Below are 22,186 nucleotides of genomic sequence, written 5' to 3' on the forward strand. Positions count from 1 at the left end.
TTAACAGTCCTTTCCCAAGCTCAAAAATGGATTTCCCCCCAGCCACTGTCATTCAATTATCACCTCAGGAAATGCATAGATATAACTGATGATCCCTTTAAAACATCCTGCGGTATTCCACTCCTCCCATCCTTCATTTTTCTTCTCGCTCCAGTCATTAAATGTAACATTGCCGATGTATATTTTATAGGGTGACCCTGACGGCTGTCGCTTTGAGGGTGTGCAGAGATAATAAGATTGTGCATGTAATGACGGGCAGATAAATAGAAAAATGTTTACAGGATGGAGTGTGGTAGTTTTAACTGCTTTATGGCTTGCTTCTTTCTCATACACACGCCCATGTGAACCATCACTGATACCTTTGCTTTAAATAGTGAAAATATGATGTATTATAGACATTGAGAAAGATATCATTGTGATGTAGCCAGTAGCAGTGAAATGTGGTTTTTGTCCCACACCTGAACTCTAGCAATACGCAACCAGGAAACTTAATTATTCAGCTGGTACAAAAAGAAAGCGCAGTTAAAGGGATAATGTATCGGCGCTTGGCACCTTCATTGAGAAAGTCCTGTTCCTTGTATTGTGCCGCTAAATTCTCGATGTTGGTGGCATTGACGGAAAAGTGTACGTGAAGGGGGAAAGACATGATCCGGTGCAGACTACGGTGAGCTCTGCTCTGAAAGCTTTTTGCATTTAATTTTTCTGGGTATTTATCCCACACTCCTTTTTGTCCTGGTGTTTGAGCTCCAATATTGAGAACTTCTAGTTAACAAGAGATTGGCAGTGAAAGATGTTGCATGAAACAGCTGCGAACCCCAGGACTTTGATGTGGGTTGTAAAATGGAATGAAAGAATTGCTGGCTCAAGAAAATAGGAACTTCTCACATCTTTGCAAAAGCATTTCATCTCTGTTCTTCAGAATTACATTGTGCTTAATTCACCTGGCCCATGTGCATTTTGTTAGGGGTAGCGCTTTGGGCATCAAGATGTAAGTGAAAAGGGAAAAAGGCTGAATATTTGCATTTGCTAGGGAGAACAAATGGATGTTGAACAGCGGCTTGGAAGGAACGTGCAATGTATGCCAGCCTGAGCCTCAATAGGAAGAGAGATGTCCTAGCTCCACAGGGGCTAAATTACATTCTCCAGGCTCTGTCTGCACGAAGCAGTTCATATTCTGTGCCAGGTGAAAACATCGCATCGGTGCTGAAGAATTGGACTCTGCTGGAATGGGAGATCTCTCAGTGGTGCAGATGGGGCAGCTGTGCCGGAGCAGAGGCTGGTAGAGGAGTGTGGGAAGACAAGAGATAGAGGGTAAGCTTAGCAGAGAAGGCGGGGGGGGAAGCTAAATTATTGGAGTTAAAAGTGGTCAAGCAAATCAGGATTTCTGACCTCAGGAATTTTGATAATACAAGTTGCAAAGGGGAGCTGAATAGAAAATAAATCCTTGACAAATGTGTATAAGGCAAGCAGGTTCTTAACTCTTTCACTATTTTGATAACCTCTTAATTGATCAAGCGCCAGAGATCCCTCCGGGGCGTACCTGGTGACACTGGGAGTGGTTACACAGTCCTGGAGAACTATAACTGACACTATTAAAGATAGGCTCTAATAATTAATAATGGATGCAGCCAACAGTCTGTGAGTTCCTATGGGGATTAGGAACTCTGTTGATTAACAAAGAGGAGTCTCTGGAGGAAGAAGCCTTAATTACAAACGCTTTCTTTTCATTCTGGCATGACGTACAGCTGGAGAGAGGGTCAGCAGCTTTTAACTGTGGCTGAGGCTTAAAACAATGCGCTAGTGTGCTATGCGTTTGTTTTTGCAGAACTGTTAAAGCTAGTACTTAAATCCCTAAAAATGGAAGGGGGGGGGGGGTGAAGAATTGTTCACATAGAACAGATAGCAAGGGTAAGTTCCATAATATGCTAATTCTCTTTATTTCCTACCAATATAGGCAACCTTAATTACAAACACTGGAAAAGGTTAGCAAATAAACCACATGAAAATTGTGAGATGTGGCACAGGGACATGTTATTGGTGGGTTTTTTCGGGCTATGGACAATAACATTTGATTTCGGTGTGGTTTGCCAAAACCATACAATCAAGTGGTAGGAATGAAACAAGAATGTCCGACTGAAAGAAAAAGCAGCTTATATTGAGGGCGAAAGGAAAGCTGAACTGCTGAGGAACAGTCAGCCAGTACTGTGCTAAATAAGGATGGATAAGCCTATCCAGTAGGCCTGGGTTTGAGTTACAAAGGAATTTTAGAGCCTGACTGTCACTGGTGAAGCTGTTCGCATAGTTTGAAGTTAATCAGTACAATTGTACTTCTCACACAGGATTGATCTTGGCCAATTTATAAATCTTCTGTGTCTCTGTTTCTAGATGTTATAAAACTTAAAAAGGATGTGCTGAGACTTAATTTGTAAATATTGCAATGACTTTGTCATCAAATGGAAGATGCTATACAATGGTTGAGTGTTACTGTGTTAGTGCAGATAAATGTGTGTTTCAAATGAGAGATTATTTACATCCTATCTTGTATATTGCTTTCCTCTTTTCTCACCACTTTGCAGTCCCTGTTCACTGACTCTTTTCTGCTAGTGATTCCATTGTTCTTTGTGTCTCTTGCCACTTCCAGTTCCCATGCATAATTTTGTTGTAAGAGTTGGGTTGAGTTTGCACTCACTCGTTAGGTTGATTTTTTTTTTTTTTTTTTATTATTCGTGAAGGAGGGCAAATATATTCTCTTGGAAGAATTACAAAAGTGATCTGTGTGTTTAAGTACCGTGAAAAATCAAATCGTTTTAGTCTCTTCACTGCTTGAGGAATTTTGGAGTGAAGTCTTCAGATTCCAAACTTGTTTCAGCACTATCAGGAGTGACACAGTTCTCTAATGACCTGTTGTATCGTAGGCCTGTGTCAGCTATCTAAACAAAAGCATAATTTGTAGGAGATAAAAGCTCCCTCTTCTCTGGTCTGTAGAGGACTAAGCAGGGTAGCAGTGCTCATTTAGCAGAAACAATTAGAAAGCATAAAGCTGTATCTGATTGCAGGTTTTTTCCACAACAAAATGAAATCCAGAAAATACAGATGGAGCCTCGGCTGGGTTCCCAGGAAATTCTGTGACTGTTCCTGTATTGGGGCTGAATTGACAGCATAAAAACCCAAGGAGTTAGCCTGAGTTTCTTACATACCTGTCTCCTCTTTTGATTCTCACTTGGCCAGCCTGTTTTGCCAGGAGTTTCAAATAAAAAATGAAAGCGGGTAGCTTACCTTGCCGTTTGCAGAACAAGGAAACAGAGCATTAGGACAGCCGATCTTCTCCTAAAATTGGAGGTGGAGTTCTTAGCGGAGACCAGGGAGAGAAGGCTGTATTGCCATCCAAAAGGTAATAAATGGCTAGAGGAACTGCTAGATAAAATGCCTATACCTCTAAAATATGCTAGAGAATTGAGAGACCTGCAGCATATTCCTTAGAGAGCATCCCACGATTTTTAATGTGTTTTTTGTAGTGTTAGTAAAATATTGCTTGGTTTTTAAAAGCCTCTCTTAAAATTTCAGTAATGTTTCAGATTATGCAGTATTCCTGTGCACCCAAGGTGGACATTAATCAGTGCTGCTGAACAAGCTGCTGAGACTTACTGCTTAATTAGAGCATATGCAAACCTATTTGTCATAGTTGGCAGAGGCATGTAGACCAAGTTTAAAACTGTGAAAATGCTTAGGTTCAGCTCTTCTGAGCTGCGCACAGCTGTTGTTCTTTCTCTTCCTTGCTGCATTTTTTCAATACTTCAACTTGTTCAAACCAAGTCAGGAGTTCTTAAAATATCCGGATATAGGCTCATAACAAGAAATAGCCATGCAGTGCTCTCCGCTAACTGTCCCGTTTCTACCTCGATGCGGTAGGCCGTGCTGTTCAGGAGGTCAGAGGATTTCTTGCATGATTGTGCTAGCCTGTTTGCATACATCTGCGCCTCCGGTATTAGCAACTTTGGGGTGTGGAGATACGTGTGATGGAAGGGACTGATGCCTTAAGTTTTGTCTCCCAGTCTAATAGTGTATGGCGATATTCTGGGTTGTTCTGTAAAGTTTCAGGAAGCAACCTGTGTACTATAAAGCTCCCATTATGCAGAAGTGTGCATGTGTAGTCCGTTTTCTCGATACGCCCCTTGGCATGCAGGCATTTGAGCAGATGTTGTAACCAAGACTGTTAAAGCCAGGGGATTCAGTGAAGGAGAGAAGCGCTGGAGACGGTGTTTTTACCACAGGACTTTAGTAATAGGGAGCATTAGCTAAATTGAGTTGACTTAATAAAATCTTGATGCATTCCAGAAAGATTGTGAATTCATTAAGGCCACAGCTGGGCAATCTGTTCCCCTCTGGTCTGCCATGGCTAGTTTATAGCCATTGAAGAGAGTTGTCATTTACCTTTTCTGTTTAATTACTGTAAAGCTATTCCCCTCCCCCATGATTTTTTATTTTTTTTTCCCCTTCCCTGGCAGAGCTAGGCTCTGGGGAAATTAAACAGCAATTATTATGTTTGCTCACTCTGTAATACCATAACAGATACTTGAAGGTAAGTTGATGTGTTTGTGTGATTGGCTTCCATAGGAGCAGTGTCTGCTGCAGCAGGGCTGTCAGAACCTCTCAAATCCAGAAATGCATACACAGTGTTAATCCTTTGTTTACCTAAGGCAAGACTAAACACAAACATGGGGCACAGCTTGCATTGTGTATTTTACAGTTGAAAACTACTGATAAGAAGGGAGAAACCAGGGCATGCAGCACTTGCTGGTGCTCACGTTAGTTTGTTAAGGCTGTGGAAGAGTTAGTAAGGCCTGCCCTGGTGTTTCGTGATGTGGCTTGGAGAGCGTGATTGAGCTGGGAAAAAAAAATGGGTGAGAGCAGTGGGTGAAAATGGTGGGAGAGGTAAGAGAAAGGTGCTCCATGCCAAGGCAGTAATCTCTAATACGTGCAGATAGCCGGAGTGCTGGGTTAGGGAGGATGGTGGGCTTTTGGGCACTTGAAGACTCTCGTCAGCTCAGTCTCCAGAGCTGAATTGCAGGGAAAGTCTCACTGCTGCATATTCCTGCGGGAGTGGATCTGAACCTTTTCTTTCTCTTTAAAAACAATCCCTAGAACAGAGCTAAAAGGAGATGAAGTGTGACTTTTTTTTTATGTACCTACAACATGGGGTGAAATGGCCTTGGCAGGAGAAGGCAAGAGATTTGAGGGGTTGGGAGCTCCGGATGTATTTCAAAATTGGTGAAAGCTGAACCGTGTTTTTTAGTGAAGGACATATCCCCTCTGTCTTGTGAAACTTCAGTAACGGGAAAGTAGATGTTCTTGAGGAAAGGCGGCATTAAAAGCCTGAACGATGCTTCTCATTTTGCTTTATATGTGTTTGATAAACTGCTCGGGACAGTTAATCAGATGTTAACATAACAAAAATGGAGTTGCGTTTGCAGAAAAGAGGTGGCGTTGTATCAAGTGGAGGTGAAGCCCTCACTATGAACAACTAAACAGATTGGGAGAGAGATGAATCTTCTCTGCACACTGATGGAAAAAGCTGCTCCTTGATGGAGTTGATCGGGGAGAGCACTAACAGCATCTTCCTTGGATGTGGCACAGTACAGGAATTAGAGCCTCTCATTTGAGGGGTAGTGTTGGAGTAGACGTGTGGGTCATTTTATTGGGACTTTCCTTCTAACATACTGGATTTATTGTAAGTGGTACAAATGGACAATTGCGTCAGCAACGTCAGTATTTGGGGTCTGAGATGAGGTGGATTTCAGGGACAGGAGGAAGCCCGCTGACAGTTCTGGTGAAAGAAGTAGTGACTAGGGCATGGAAACCCTTCCTGCTGGACAATTCACCACCAAATATCTGGAATGTTACCACTGCTTTGATTCATTAGCCTGGGAGCTTTGCTGAAGAATGGTTTTGCCTGTGCTGTGAGGGACTGCTTCATTGAATACTCATGTTTCTCATTTGTACTTGCAGTATGGGTCATGTATGTGCAACCATATACAATTTTTGCTACTTCACCTGCAAAGTGGTGATAAGCTGGGCCGTGCATTGTTTAAGTTTACCATTTCATTGTGAGGCTTTGCAGTGGTTGTTAATGCCTGTTTTATTGCTGGTCCCAGAGCTTGATTCAACAGGAGCGTGTTAACTGGGTGCAGGGAAGAGAAGAGGGCGACAGAAGCACTTGGATTGTGCTTATTGCAAAAGGAGACAGTCTCCTCCTAACTTCAGATGGTCTGTGCTCTTCAGGCCACTAAACTGATTAGAGAGCGATAAACAAGGTCACTGTTGCAAGCAGCAGGTTCAGCCCTCCCTGAGCTTGGCTTGCACGCCTTGAGTTTCTCTTCCACCATCAGCCAGAGACCTCACCTCAGGTAGTAGTTGCCTCAGTGGTCTCACCCCTTCCTTAATTAATTTATCTCTGAAGTTTGGAAATGGGGGGGATGTCACTCTTAAGTCAAACAAGTATAATGATGCAATGAAGGATGGTTCAGTCTGCTTTATCTCATGTGATTTTAGTGCGTATGTTGCTACCAATACCCAGTTCCTGGCACTAAAAACTTCAAAGGAGACATACAATATATTTGCAGGTTGTTAGGTTAGGACTATTCCCCTGGGTGTAGGCTTGCTACCCAGAAAAACAGCTTCAGAGCAGCTGCTCTGAGCCCTCCCCCAGTGAACAAGCACCAGACTGCCTCAGTTCATCATGCTGTTCGCAATTATAGTACAGAGATGTAGGATGTGTTGACTGCGAGACCTTGTGGTGAGGTGAGGTGAGATCGCCGGGAACAAAATGATCATTATAGGCCATTCATGTCAGCAGCATTTATGCTTTTCTGTTTGCTTGCAAGCAAAAACAGCAGCTAATTTGCAAGGCTGCCTTTTGTAAAAGGGCCTTTTGATCAATGCTTGCCTGTGTTAATGTTTCAGTAGGCTATTGATTTCTGCAACAGCTTTTGTTCCCTGAATTTATGTGCAATGGGTTTTGGCAGCACGCTATGCATGTTTGATTAAAGTTCATTTGACTTCACTTGCAGTGAAGCTGGAAGCTGTTTTTACTCCCTGTTTGTAGAACCAAAGCTTTCCTGAATTATTCCTTTGTGCTGAAGCTTCTGCCACCCGTGCAGACACCAGTATGCCGTTTCTAATCCTACCTGACTCACTCCACTCCAGCATTTAATCCCTTAGGTAGACAATATAATATTAGATAGCCAGGCAGCTAATAAGATCTGGCATGGAATTTTTTCAGTGTACTCCATGTCTAACCTGTGTGTACGTATGTAACATTAACGTTTTCCGTGTATGCTTCCTCTCTGACTTTTATTTCGGCGTCTTTGTCAGAAAGTTGAGTCATTTACTGAGTCATGTAGCTGTGCAGTGTGACGAATTTGAAGTACAGAATATTCTCTAGTCCTTTAATACATGCAGATTTCATAGATGGAGTAAACCTAGTTGTTGAATAAACTTCCATTTCATATTTATCGGCATGCAGTTGTGCAGTTTTGGGAGGGTCTTAGGAAAAAAAGCATTATGATCATGAAGTTAGTGTTTTTTAGAAATATATACCATGTCTTTTTGAGAAGTTGGGTTTATGATGTAGTGCATGTATAAGTTGTTAGGCTTCCCGTGGGACCTGATGGGTTTGCGATGTGTAAATAGAGCTCAAATAGGTTTCCATTTCCTATTTTATGATGGGAGGAAAACAGATTGGTTTGCACTCTGCTGTTGCTGTATGTCAGAGGACACATTAATTCACTGACATAAAGACATGGGATTTACTGACTTGCTCCTTGGTGCTGACACCTCAGATTTGATATAAATGAATTTATAGGTAAAATGTGGCTGGCTTCATTTGCGAGAGACTTTCTACCTCTGAAAAGCATTGCATAAGCTTTTCTGCAGAGCTTTGTCTGCCTCCTGGCACAGGTCATATCCTCAGTTTGACAAACAGTTGTGGCGGATGGACTTTGAGCCCACTTAATGGACTCAAAGTGAAATGGTATTTCTAAAGCAAACACGTGCAGAAGCAGAGAGCAGGGTGCTGAGTGTCAGAACTCTTGTGTTCTTCCCAGATCTAACATAGCTTGAATGCTCGTCACCAGCCTGCAGCCACTTTAGTTTTAGATTCTCTTCAGGAAAGAGTTATGTTATTTATTTGTTTTTAGCAGGGCTTTTGTCCTTTCAGAGTCAACACCTGTAGGTAATGATTAATTTTGCCCACTTACTCCTTCCTCCTCCTCACCAGGTACCAACTGTGAATACAGTTTGGTGTGAATATTGTTGGAGTCTGTGGTGGGGATCAGTAGCATCAATCCCAGTCTATAGCAGTGCAGATTAAAAATGCATCTATTCTGTCTATTGCCAGAAATCAAGGTTGTGGTTGTGTTCTTTTTCTGGTGTTTCTATTTTTAAATTAGGCATTGGTAAAATTCTTAATTGTCTTAAATGTCAGCAGTTAATGTCTGGAACAACATCCTCCTTTTGTCTTTCAAGTGTTTCAGTGGTACAGATGTGAGTTATGGCTATAATTGCTTGTTTGAGGCCCTTGGGAGAGTTTCCATTAAGGGTGTGTCTTTATTAGAGTTAACTCGAGTGATTTGCCCTCGGTATAGGCTGCAGGATTTCCCCACAGAGGGAGCGGGCTGAGGTTATGTTATTTGATCACATAAAGTGCAGTTCAAAGAAACCCTTTTTGTGGGCAATTCAGGTATGTTTGTTCTGATGTTGATTTTTCAAGGGGCTGGTTAGAACTTCTCCATTTTTCTCTTGCAACTTGAAAGAAACAACACCTTTTACCTTAGAGGCAGACAAGTCGCCAGGAAATGGTGGGGTTTCAAAGTAAGAGAAAAGAGATTAAAACCACATGCTGTTCTGCAGTTTGGTGTTACATCCGCTAGTTTGAATGGCAGCTGCTCCAGTTTTTGAACGTAAGCCAGATTCATTATGCTGTGAAATTATCACTCATTTCTCTAGGTGTGCTCTTTTAACTGCTTAATTAATTTAGATGTGGGCATATATATTCAAATTAAAACACGATTTACTGTAGTAGGGTTGAGTTACGGTTATGGACTTCTTGTTGAATACGTTATTATTCTAACTTTCAGCTTCTTAAGCAGGAATGTTTAAGAATACCTGTACGCAGAATGTAGGTTGACAAAGTGGCAGTATCTGTTCGAATTGATCCTTATTCTTTCTGTAAACACCAGAGGATTCTTAGCAGTTACCAGTTACTTGTTCTCACAGCTCACTGAAAGGTGGTACCTCTCCGGATGCAGTTCCTCCTGAGCTGTGCAGAGATGTCAACAGGATGCTGACAGCAAGGCAAGGGCCCCCCCTTCCGAATTGCTGAGACCAACAGTGCCAGCAGCATCCAGGTGGAAGCTGGATACACACTACCCAACCTCTTTTCTTTCCTAGGGGAGGAGGAGAGGAGTGAGAAGGCATTTATTTACTTCTGTTCCTCCCCTGCAAAAGCAAACAAAATAAGGAGGATTTTCTTTTTTTCTGTCTTATCTAAAGGATTCTTTTGTCTGGCTGAAATAACATCATGAAGCTTCCTACAAAAATACATGTGCACGCATACAGAGAGCAAAAGGGAGGAAAAAAGCTGACAAGTCAGATTTGCATGCCCCTCTAACATACTCCTTCTGTATTTGCAGGGAGAACTAATCACCTTCTATTACTATTGGAAGAAAACCCCTGAAGCAGCAAGTTCTCGAGCCCACCGTAGGCATCGAAGACAGGCTGTGTTTCGGAGAATTAAAACTCGAACTGCTTCCACTCCAGTCAACACTCCCTCCAGGCCCCCCTCCAGTGAATTCTGTAAGTGGAAGCTAAAAGCAATGCATTTATCTTTGTTTAGATGCAGGGAGCAACACTAATGTAATGGTGCTGTACGTTGAAGTGAATGAAGCAAGGAAATGGAGTTCAGGCAGTTGCCCTCTCCTGTTCCTATACCATTATGCTGGAATGTGGTAGGCGTCTTTGATCACCAAGTGCTTTGTGCAGTTCTTAAACATAAAAGCATCCTGTAAGGATGGAAACGTTGCCCTGGTACTGAATTTCCCTACTCTTTCCTTGGTTTTGTGTTGTATTTTTTCGGGGATTCTTACAGTAATGGGGATTAGGAAATGCAAAAAGAAGCAAGTCCTTCATCCCTTCGGAAGGAAGCCCTTTTCATCCTTAGTTGGTGACCCATACCTTCTGCTTGATCTCAGACTGCGTGCTGCAGCCAGCACTGTCGTATCTTCACGCATCTTGGAAGAACTTTGGCCTTGACTGAAGCAGAAGTGTCTAAACAAAGAATAATTACCCAAACCAGCGAAAAGTACTGCACTGCAAAGGGTTATGACTAGTAATGTCCCTATGGATGTAGAAACTTCTGCCCTTATGTAAAAGGCTTACGCTACCCTGTGAGTTTTAAGTCTTTCTGTGGACTAAACCCAGCACATTCCATGTGCCTTCTAAAGAAAAGGGACTATGTGGAAGGCAGAAATTGGCAGACGTGCTGATATGGGGGAGGGGGAGGTAGAGAATGTGGTGAGCAGGCAGGACAGAGAATTCTGGAGAGGGTATTAGCGAGGTAGCAAGGAAGGGCCATTAGCTTCTCCTTGCTGAAATTGATTGGATTTATTGCTGATTTCCGTGTGCACAAGAAGTGAGGATCTTGACTCTGCAGCTCGATCCAAGATACTCTGCGCTTCAGAGCATATGTGGCTGGGAGGACCCATCCATATGGATCCGACTGCAGGATGAGAATAAAAATCAATTTAGTAAAAGAAAGCAAGTCCTAGCCTGGTGTCAATTTTGCAGTCAGGGTTTAAACACCTGCAAGAATTAATGTAGAAATTACGGTAGTGCTAGCAGCTACTGTTATTAAATGGGACCTTGTGTTAATTTGAAGGGTAATGAGTTGATGACAAACGCTAATGGCAAGTACTGTAGAATCCCTCCCTCTCTATAACCTGCATGTATTACAAAATACCCGCTTGGAAACTTTAGAAAAACAGTATTCTTGCATCAAGGAGTTCTCTTCTAATTAAAGATGTGAACAAAAGAAGCCACAGGGCTTTCTGCTTGTGACAAATTATAGACCTGTTATGCTGCGAATTTATAGGGGTGGTGCTAGAAAAATGCAGTGCTCTAAATATGAAAGGATTTACTCCTGAGTTGTTTTAGAAGATGGGGTAAGATACAGTTTTTTGATGTCTGCGGATTTTCAGTGGGTTAGATGGTGCTTTTTAGCTCACAGCCTTGTAATCGGCTAATTTGCTATATACCGTTTGCCACAAAGGAAAGCGACCCTTTCCATATTCTCCACTTCTTCGAAACATGACATTCTCGAAATGTAAGTTTGCCACGGGTTAAAACTCGTTAAGGAGGCTTGCAGTAAGGATTGGAAAGCTGGTAGTATCCTTGTAGTACCTCTCATCCAAAAGAATCACAACATGTTTTTCAAACAGGTACATTATATGTAAGCATTGTTTCTTCCACGCACAAAACCCTTCGAGCTCTTGGGTTAAATATAGCCACTGTCTAGTAGAGCCTAGCGGCAGTCCCCATCTGGTTTAGAAGATGAAGTCTAGAAACAAAATAAAAGCCAGAAAAGCCACCACAGTATCTGTCCATGGAATCTAGTAACAGTAGGATTTAGGTATAGAATCTTTGATTTTTAAATTTGACCAGGTTGTAGAGATGAACCTCCATTTTCTTGAAAATTACGCTTTTGGAGCACAGCCTCTCTGACTAAGCATGAACAGTATGTGAACGACACCTTAATTGGAAAAGTACCGTGTTACTGAATCAAAAGTTCTGTGAATTGTATGACTTGGTGTGTTCCTGGAATCTTCCTTTAATCTGTAGACCGATGAGGTCTGGCCTTGCTTAGTTTGCAAAATCAGAAATGATGGCCATCCAAGGCAAGGTGGTTGTAGGAAGTCACAAAACTTATGTGAGAACTGTTATTATTAATGGTTATTTTAGTCAAGTAGGAGGAACTAGAAAATCCTGAATTTTTATTTTCCTTTTTCCTCTTCTTCCCTTGTTCTTTACTTATTCAGTGGACTTGAGCTCGGCCAGTGAAGATGACTTTGACAGCGAGGACAGTGAACAGGAACTGAAGGGCTACGCCTGTCGTCACTGCTTCACAACCAGTATGCGCCCAATTCATTGCTGTATTTCTCTCCATTCTGCTACTGCCTATTTAATGCAGATTCATTCAAGGAAGAGCGGTTCATGTGCCCGTACAGCTGTTCAAAAAAATGTGGGGTTGAATCAGCTAAAATATGCAGCATTCCTAGCAGAGTTAATCATGCTTTGCCACTGCAAATTAATATTGCCGTGACAAAGGAGAATCCTGAGAGGTAGACGTTTATACAGGGAAAAGATCTACATAGTCCGTAATCTATATAATCAATTTGTGATACAGCAAATCAATACTGGACTGTGACTGTCACACACAAAACTTGTTTATGCTGCACTAAATCTCTTCTGCAGCAGCCCCATTCCTGTAGGTATTCCTGAAGGTTGTCTGATATTTGGGCATACGCATGGCATGGAAGTGTGAGCCCCAAAGTAGGGAAGGGAAGAAAAGGAAATGAGAAGTTCATAGTTCACTTCACTTGAAGAAACCACAGCTTTGGAGAATAATAGCTGCCTGTTAGCTCCCAAGTAGAGCAGATAATGCTTCTTTCTTTGTTTTCAAAGCTGCAGTTGCTTAAGTAAACAAATAGTTTGTAAATTGAATATTGAAGATGTGCACGGGAACACAGACTAAGCCTGAAACAGGACAAAGTTTTTCAGAAATTTCTCTGATACTGTTGCCCATAGAAAAGCAGCTACTTTTCTAGTTGTGTGCTTTTTAATAATGCAGTCTGTTTGTGCTGAGTTATCTGGTATGTTGCGTATTTCTAAGCTGTTGCTTTTCCTGCCCCAAGCCTCCAAGGACTGGCACCACGGCGGTCGAGAAAACATTTTATTGTGCACTGATTGTCGCATTCACTTCAAAAAATACGGAGAGCTGCCACCCATTGAGAAGCCTGTAGACCCTCCACCCTTTATGTTTAAGCCTGTCAAAGAGGAAGATGATGGACTTAGTGGAAAGCATAGCATGAGGACAAGGCGGAGTCGAGGCTCGGTAGGCTTAACGCTCTTGCATTGCAGCTTCTTCTGTAAAGAGGAGGCGTTGTCTGGAAAAAGGTAGTCAAACTTCTAAAATGACGCTTTCTCCATCTTGCTTGTTTGCCATGGTACGTGCCTGCTGCTGCATTCGTGTATGCAAGTGAGAGATTTGCTGGGGTTGAGGCTTACTTTGGAAGAATGAGCTTAAATGTCTCTTCTGCGAGTTCTAGTCAAACTTGTTATTTCCGTGTTTTTAATGACTGGCAGTGGACTGTCGTCATAAGGGGGCATTTGATCAGCATATTGTTACAGATTTTGTACTAGTATGTATCCTTCTTCCAGCTGGATCCTGTCAGAGGGAAGCCTTTGGGCTTATTTTAAAGGAAGAGTTTTAAAAAATTACACCCCATTCATGTGGTGTCCTCGTATTACTGGAGTTAAAATCTCTTCCCTACAGAAAACTGTAGTTTGCTCCTATGGTTAGTGTGCTCTGTCGCAGAGTTTTTACTCGGGGTGAAATGCCAGGAGCCTTACTGTGCGCAAGTCACTTGTGAGAACTCTGACAGCAGCTCGAGTTAATTTGATGTTTGCTTTGGTTTTGGCTGATGGAAAGCAGCAGATATATTTCTTTTCCTTGCCCTCCCCCCTCCATCTTTCTGATCATGATGGTATGACCATTGCTTGTAAATATCTTGTGAGGCTACACTGTCAGGTAAGGTTGGCTTCATTGTTTTTATGGTAGCCAGTCATCCAAAAAAATGCCAAACTGGGAGGGAAACAGCATTAATTATTGAAATATACTCTACTGTGATTCCTTATGGCATAGCAGGAGCACACTGAATCTGTGATTTTAGAAACGGGTCTTGACTGCTTGAATGCCAACTGATAGACTTTCTTTTTTAATGGAACACGAGGGTCCCCTCCTACCTCATTTGCTGTGTGTGTATGCACACTTACAAATGTGCCTGCATGCATTTTATGAAGAAAATTTAGCATGCAAACAGCGGCAGCTTTGGAACATCTTTCTAATGTTGTCATTTCTAGCAGACACTACTGAATAAAACAATCAGCACATAATGTTTTTGAGTAGACAAATAAAGGATTTGCCTCCTTTTACGTTGAAGTCCAGATGAGCTTTCAAGAAAAACTGTAACAATGTTAAATGCTCTTGGTTTTTCATTTTTCAAGCTCTTAGCAGGAGTGGTCCATCCACGCCCCTGATGTAAGGCAGAAAAAGGTGAAGAGGCTGGACAAATGCTGACTTTGATACACTTTTATTTCTGTCAAACAAATAGATGTCTACACTACGTAGTGGTCGTAAAAAGCAGCCAGCCAGCCCTGATGGTAGAGCCTCACCTATTAATGAAGACATCCGTTCCAGTGGCCGCAACTCTCCTAGCGCTGCCAGCACCTCCAGTAATGACAGCAAAGCAGATTCAGTGAAGAAGTCTACCAAGGTAAAATTTTCCCATTCTCCTTTTTTGTTAGGACTGGACACCTGAGGCCTCTTCAGTCAGCTCAATGAGATGCAGATTCTAGGAGGCCAGGGAATCTCTCAGTGACCTAGAAATTCCTACTTGTGTGGATAAGCAAAAATTTAATGGTGCATCTGACTGATGCTTTGTTCCTGTACATAAGGACGTGTAGTGATAAAAACCATTGAAGTATCCCCACATAACCTTACTGCTCTCATGATAAATTAATCCTTCAATTTCGGATGCAAATACAAGCGTTAGGCTCATGGAAGTAATACAGATCAGAAATGCTATATTTGAGGCAAGTAGACAGTTTTGGGGATTTTCTTTTTTTTTTTTTTAAGCGGTACTTAATCTTTGTTTACAAAGGAATAAGAATATGTAGTAATTGAGACTACTTCTGTTACTGTTTTTCTGTATGTATATTTGCTTGATTTTTCAGAGCGAGCTGACAGTTTAGTCTCTTTAAATGAATAAGTGCCTTTCCAAGAGAGTACTGAAGAAACAAAGCCAGATGAAATGGGAAGGCTTGCCATTAAGCAGTGTAAATTGAAAAGTAGCAAGTTAAAAATAAGTATTTAAAAAAACAAAACAACCCACAAGTCAAAACTGGAGTATGGAGCAAGTTTTCACATGATAAAACTGAGAACTTAGCAAAATTTGAAGCTAGGTTAGGTAATTATGTGATGTATAATGCTGTCCCAGGCCATGAAAGAAGGTAGTAATCTTGTAATAGCTACTCACTGTTAGCCCTATATTTGAGGGGATATAAAAATAGCCCTCAAAATATCAGGAGTAAAGCAAGACTTTCACGTTGTAGAAGGAGGCTTATCCTGTGCCTGTCTACTGCAGAAATTCTTGCTCCATCTTCTGTTAACAACTGGTGTTGGTCTCTTAGAAGAGTATACTGGGCCAGTTGATCTGGTATGAGTTCCTGATAGACCTCATTCTGCACGGCTGAAGACAACTGCTTTGTTTAAAATATTCCTTCGCTTCCAAAGCTCGAGACCGCATCTGCATGATGAGGAATGCTTTACTTGATGTTCCTTTTTCCTACTAGCTTGTGTCAGAAATGTGTGCAGGGTTTGTGTGCAAACTGCCCCTTGGGTTTCTGTCTGCAGAAGTAAAATTGCAGTCTGTTTTGGGTTCTATCTTAAATTTGACCTCCAGAGGGAGTGGCTAGTGCATTATGTAGATGCAAGGCTTCTGGAAGTTGCTCGTGGCAGATGGCAGAATAGAGCAGCAGCTTCTGAACAGATTCCCCTGCAACATGTAATTGGACAGAGGGACAGATGTGTATTGGGTTGTTGTTAAATACTGACTTTCTCAACTTCTGATCAGTTCTCCTGCTCCATAGGAACCCTTCTCGCTTATTTGTGTTAAATATGGTAGCACTGGCATACGGTCAATTCACTTTTGCATTTACATCACTGGTAACTGTTGTGTTCTGCTTCATTTGTGGCAGAAGATAAAAGAAGAGGTGTCTTCTCCTCTCAAGAACTCCAAGAGGCAGCGGGAAAAGGCAGCTTCTGACACAGAAGAACCTGACAGGTCCAATGCCAAAAAATCCAAAACTCAAGTGAGTCCCACAGAAGAATATTTCTCTTAGGAGAATGGTTTGAGAGTGGGAGGGGGTGCAAACCCAGTAACAAACCAAAAACATGAAATCAATTTAAGCCACAGCAAATTGTAACTTAATCTGTGGCTGGAAAGCAACCAGTATTATAATGTGTTCCTTCTGTTGAAAAACAGTGGAATGATATGGGCTAAGTCCAGAAGTCTTTTTGTTGTGGTTGTTTTAATATCAATATCAACCATATAGGAGTATACTTGGATTATTTTCCACCCCCACCCCTTTTTTTCTCTTAATTGAAATTTGTTTTTTCCTCTTCTGTGGCACGTTAGAAAACCACCACTGGAGTTCTCTTAACTTAATGGTATCAAAGCTCAGTTGAAATACTTTCCAGATGTCATTTCGTCTCCGTGTACCTGACCAGGTTCACTCTGTGCGCAGGATTTGGGAATTTTGGCACTGAGCTTTCCGTATTACAGAATCACAGAATGGTTGAGGTTGGAAGGGACCTAGGGGTCATCTAGTCCATCCCCTCTGCTCAATTAGGGCCACCTAGAGCCAACTGCCCGGCACCACATCCAGATAGCTTTTGAGTGTCTCCAAAGACGGAGAGTCTACAGCTGCTCTGGGCAACCTGTTCCATTGCTTGGTCACCCTCATAGTGAAAAAGTGTTTTGTTACATTCAGGCAGAACCTCCTGCATTTCAGTTTGTGCTCATTGTCACTGGACTCTACTAAAAAGCGCCTAGCTCCGTTGTCTTGTGCACCTTCCCTTTGGATATTTACGTTGCCTGTGCTGTTTTAAGCCCCGCGAGGTTCAAAGGGTGGTACCTGCACTTGTGTTTGCGCAGCACGTGTAACAAGTTGCGTCCTGTGGCATGCTGGTAATGTTCTTTGTGCAGTTTCCTCACGCACGGTGGTTATTCTTTCCCCTCTCCCCGCAGGAGATCAGCAGGCCAAACTCTCCCTCAGAGGGCGAGGGCGAAGGTGAGAGCTCGGACAGCCGCAGTGTCAATGACGAAGGGAGCAGTGATCCCAAGGACATTGACCAGGATAACCGGAGCACATCACCCAGCATCCCTAGCCCTCAAGACAATGAGAGTGACTCGGATTCATCTGCTCAACAGCAAGTGCTGCAGGCACAGCCCCAAGTGCTTCAGGCACAGAGCGGTTCTGGCCAGGCTCCTCCACCTACGCCGCCTATATCAGCCCAGTTACCGGCATCGCTGCCGGCGGTGTCGAGCGCTGCTTCGGCTCCACCGCAGGTCTCGCCGTCAGCATCCCAGCCCCCCAGCCAGCCCCAGGCCCCCGCACCGCCACCCCCTCCCCATTCTCACATACAGCAGGCCCCCGCTTTGCACCCGCAGAGGCTCCCATCACCCCACCCGCCTCTGCAGCCTCTGAGCGTGTCGCAGAGCCAGCCGACCCCTGCCTCTTCTCAGCCTCACTCGCAGCCTCCGCTCCACAGCCAGGCCCAGCCTGCCCCTCACAGCCTGCAGGCTCAGCCCCTCCTGCCTCATCCTGTACCTTCCCAGCCGTTTTCCCTCCCCACTCAGTCATCTCAGTCTCAGGTTCCCCTTCAGACGCAAGCACCGTCTCATTCTCACTCCGCTCTCCAGGTTCAGGTGACGCAGCCTGTCCTGCCGACCGCAACCTCACTGCAGCAGGCTCAGCCTCCGCGGGAGCAGCCCTTGCCGCCTGCACCCATGGCCATGCCTCATATCAAACCTCCCCCTACTACCCCAATCCCTCAGCTCCCCACTGCTCCATCCCATAAGCACCCTCCTCATCTCTCTGGCCCTTCTCCGTTCTCAATGAACTCCAACTTGCCTCCACCACCTGCTTTAAAGCCTCTGAGCTCCCTCTCGACTCATCATCCTCCATCCGCACACCCTCCTCCTTTGCAGCTGATGCCTCAAAGCCAACCCCTGCAGTCTTCGCAAGCCCAACCTCCCGTACTGACACAGAGTCAGAGCCTTCCCCCGCCTGCTAATCACCCCCCGTCTGGACTCCATCAGGTATCCTCGCAGCCCCCCTTTTCTCAGCATCCCTTTGTCCCCGGAGGCCCACCTTCCATCACGCCTCCTTCTTGCCCCTCCACTTCCACGCCGCCCACTGTGCCTGGCATCCCACTTCAGACTTCCATCTCCACATCAGCAGCTTCTAGTGGAAACGTGCCAGTGGTGACAGCCTGCACGCTACCACCTATTCAGATCAAAGAAGAAGTCCCAGATGAAGCTGAGGAACCAGAAAGCCCTCCCCCTCCACCCAGAAGTCCATCACCAGAACCTACTGTGGTGGATACACCAAGTCATGCTAGTCAGTCAGCCAGGTACGGAGGTTGTCGGCAGGGCTTTCTCAGTGCGCTCTGTTTTTCTGCGCAGCGAGGCACTCCCAAAAGCTGAGAAATGAGCTGCTGCGGGAGCTGAGTGCATTTTACGTGTGCGTCTTGTCAGCCTCTCTTTCTACCATGATTTTGCTCTGTTTTTCTGAAGGGTGCTGTTTCAGCCAGCATATTCAGAGAGGGCGTTACAGTTTGTAATTGTGAGAGGGGTTTTATACTCCGCTTGTCTGGGGAGTAATACAGTACAATCAATTTTCTCACAGCTTTCAGGGAAGCTGGTGGTGCTATTGTATAAGCGTAGGGACTTTATGGGGTGGGTTTTTTTTTTGATATGCAGCTCTTAAATCCCAGACTTCTGCATCTTTCCCAGGGCTAAGCTCTTTCTGTTTTGTTTCTTTCAGGTTCTATAAGCACCTGGACCGTGGCTACAATTCATGCTCGAGAGCAGACTTGTACTTTATGCCTCTGGCAGGATCGAAACTGGCCAAGAAGAGAGAAGAGGCCATTGAAAAGGCCAAAAGGGAAGCAGAGCAGAAAGCCAGAGAAGAGAGGGAAAGAGAAAAAGAAAAAGAGAAGGAGAGAGAGAGGGAGCGGGAGCGTGAAAGAGAAGCAGAAAGAGCTGCGGTAGGTTTATTTGTAGCTAAAAGCTGTTTAAGGGAGTTGGCATGGTAGGATCTGACCTGGATGGTGACTACAGAATGCAAATCCCCAGAAACGCTTTAATGCATGTGCAATCAGGTATTTGTGAATATGGGAGCCTTGTGTATTAAGTGAAAGCCAACCAGCTATGAGCACCTCCTGGCCTGCCTGTGACTTTCTTCTCTTTAAAGGAAATGGAGAGTTTTCTGCTCCTGGTCTGTTTCTGATGTGCGGGAAGCCAATGCAGCTGGGGATAACTAGGCCAAGTATTTATGGTCACTTGCAGTAGAAAAGCACAATGTGCAGATACAGTGAATGCCTTTGTGTACCTTGTACTACTGTGCAGGCATAAGAGTGCTGTCTGCTAGAAAAAGGGGATCTGAAGACTTTTTAAATTTGAAGTAAACTTAATTAAAGGCACATAACTTTTTTTTTTTTTTTTTAATGGGGAGACCCAAACTACGGTCTTGGTATAAAGAGCCAGTACAAATAATCCGTTTTTCTGTGGCCTGTCAGAAAGGAATGATTACTTCTGGGCCCACAGAATTGGTAGGTTGGTAATAAATTATTGATGCTGAAAAAGAAGGTGCTAAAATCTTCCCGTTCCTTGGTGCATATCAGAGCTGTGTGTTTCTGTAGGTTTATAAAAGTCAGGATATAGCATCTGTCCTTCAAGGGATGCGTTGTGTATGGGGACTTTGCGTTATTCTGGGGACAGGGATCCTTGGGCAGTTGTGCCGGTAAACCGTGCTTATTGCCCTCCCCAGAAGTGCTATGCTGCTCTTGTATGGGAGGGGAGAGCCAGATGCAAAGTCCTGACACGAAAGGAGTGGAATCTGTTGTGTTGCACGTTGTGGAGATGAGTTTCCTTGAGTTTAGTAAGTTTTGGGATACAAGTGAGTGTGGAGAGGAGAGGAAGAACACACTGCAAACAAGACTGGTAGTCTGTAGTGACATGTACCAGCCAGCTGTTGCCCATAGCTGTGACATGTACCAACTAGTTGCTGCTCCAGTAGCTGTAAAGCAGTTTGTAGTGGCAGCCTCAGAGCTACACTAAGTAGCTAATTTCTGGCGTACGGGGTAGGCAGAATCCAGTTCTTGCACAAACCGCGCTGGAGCACACAACTGCGGGAGTCGTGAGGCTCAGCAGGCTGAACTTATCTCCTCTTAGAGCTTGAAGCACAGGAAAGGAGGTGTGTACCTGCTGTGTTTTTAAGCCAAATGTCTTGAATGAAAATTCTCTTCCCCCATTCTGTGCAGCAGAAAGTATCCAGCTCCTCCCATGAAGGCCGTCTTGGAGAGTCTCAGCTCAGCGGGCCAGCACACATGAGACCTTCGTTTGAACCTCCGCCAACGACCATTGCTGCTGTACCACCTTACATTGGTCCAGATACACCTGCTTTACGAACACTGAGTGAATATGCCCGTCCTCATGTCATGTCACCAACAAACCGTAATCATCCCTTCTTTGTCCCCCTGAACCCCACCGATCCACTTCTGGCCTACCATATGCCTGGCCTCTACAATGTGGATCCCACCATTCGGGAACGAGAGCTGCGAGAGCGGGAAATCCGAGAGCGAGAAATCCGGGAAAGGGAGTTGAGAGAGAGGATGAAACCTGGCTTTGAGGTGAAGCCCCCAGAGCTAGATGCACTGCACCCAGCTACTAACCCCATGGAGCATTTTGCCAGGCATGGTGCACTGACTATTCCCCCAACAGCAGGACCTCACCCATTTGCTTCCTTCCATCCGGGTTTGAACCCCCTTGAAAGAGAGAGACTTGCACTGGCAGGCCCACAGTTACGGCCTGAAATGAGCTACCCTGACAGACTGGCAGCAGAGAGAATACACGCTGAGCGGATGGCATCACTGACAAATGACCCATTGGCACGGCTCCAGATGTTCAATGTTACGCCTCACCATCACCAACATTCACACATACACTCGCATTTACACCTACATCAGCAGGATCCCTTACATCAAGGTGAGCCTAGGGAAATGGGCTAGGCAGTTTCCTAGGGAACCTCTCTCCTGGGCTGTTAGCAGAAGTCTACCCAAAACAGGCAGACTGTGACTCTGGAATTCAAGTAGCAAAATCCCTGCTTTCCTGTATGTGATGTGACTTCTGTACTGTGTAAGGTTGTGATAACTGAAATGCAAACAGTTATTTTTGGGAGGAGGGTGGACCATTAACAGTGATACAGTAAAGGACGGTAACAGTACAGCGATCTTCACTGAGACTGCACACTGTCACTGTAAAAGGTTTGCTGTTTTGTTTTTAAAAGTACTGGAGTTCTAGAGTACCACCTTACAGTGGTGTCTGGTGTACAGGTGGAGATTCCGTTGGGTGAAGGGAATTCACTAGGAGAGGTGTCATGGAACCGGTAACGCTGCTAATGCTAAAGGCTGTTATGTTACAAGTTACAGCCAGAAAGGAGCTGAAACTGGTGTTACCTTATGGGAGCTGGGAAAAAAAAAAATTAGGAGAGAAAGACTTGCTCTCTTTAGCCATTTTACATGGCAGCCATCTGGCTTTAGTTGAGCTGAAAGTCTCTGTCACGATTCTCATAAGAGAATTCATTATGTTCGTAAAGTGATACCAGAGAGGTTGTCTACAGGCGTCCCTCTCCACACAAGGATGGTGAAAATGTATGTTTTGCGAACAAAGGTGTTTGCCAGCTTTTGGCCTATCAAGTAGTATTGGTAAAGTCAGAAGGATGCTTTAGTGCGTCAATTTTATGTGTGTAAAGGGAACTAGGAGTGAGTTTGGGGGAAAATTTTTCTAAATGTTGACCATCATTGTTTTTCCCTGTTGCTTCGTGGATTTTGTTTTCTTGTAGAAAATAAAAGTCCTGGGTTGTTGCTTTAACAATTAAGACTGTTTGGTAAGCTGATGTCACTTGAAGGTAGAAAAGTGGGTTTCAAATTGGATGGAGCTAAGCTCCTGGTAATTACATGCCGGTTAGGCCCAATGCTGGTCCAGCTCAAGTCTATCAGGGCTTTTGA

General features: G+C 44.0%; 1 protein-coding gene across 1 annotated transcript in view; it reads left to right on the top strand.

Moving 5' to 3' along the window:
- The window catches only part of RERE (arginine-glutamic acid dipeptide (RE) repeats), a 176,495-nt gene that overhangs the window by 151,757 nt on the left and 2,552 nt on the right, over nt 1-22,186 (top strand). The window contains exons 11-18 of the mRNA XM_010577532.1: nt 9,690-9,852; nt 12,090-12,182; nt 12,966-13,165; nt 14,445-14,606; nt 16,090-16,203; nt 17,142-18,529; nt 18,943-19,165; nt 20,444-21,164. Of these exons, the coding sequence (XP_010575834.1) occupies nt 9,690-9,852; nt 12,090-12,182; nt 12,966-13,165; nt 14,445-14,606; nt 16,090-16,203; nt 17,142-18,529; nt 18,943-19,165; nt 20,444-21,164 (3,064 nt within the window). The remainder of the gene's footprint in view (nt 1-9,689; nt 9,853-12,089; nt 12,183-12,965; nt 13,166-14,444; nt 14,607-16,089; nt 16,204-17,141; nt 18,530-18,942; nt 19,166-20,443; nt 21,165-22,186) is intronic.

The sequence above is a fragment of the Haliaeetus leucocephalus genome, unplaced genomic scaffold (genome assembly GCF_000737465.1).
Source record: "Haliaeetus leucocephalus isolate CR32 unplaced genomic scaffold, Haliaeetus_leucocephalus-4.0 Scaffold556, whole genome shotgun sequence".
NCBI lineage: Eukaryota > Metazoa > Chordata > Aves > Accipitriformes > Accipitridae > Haliaeetus > Haliaeetus leucocephalus.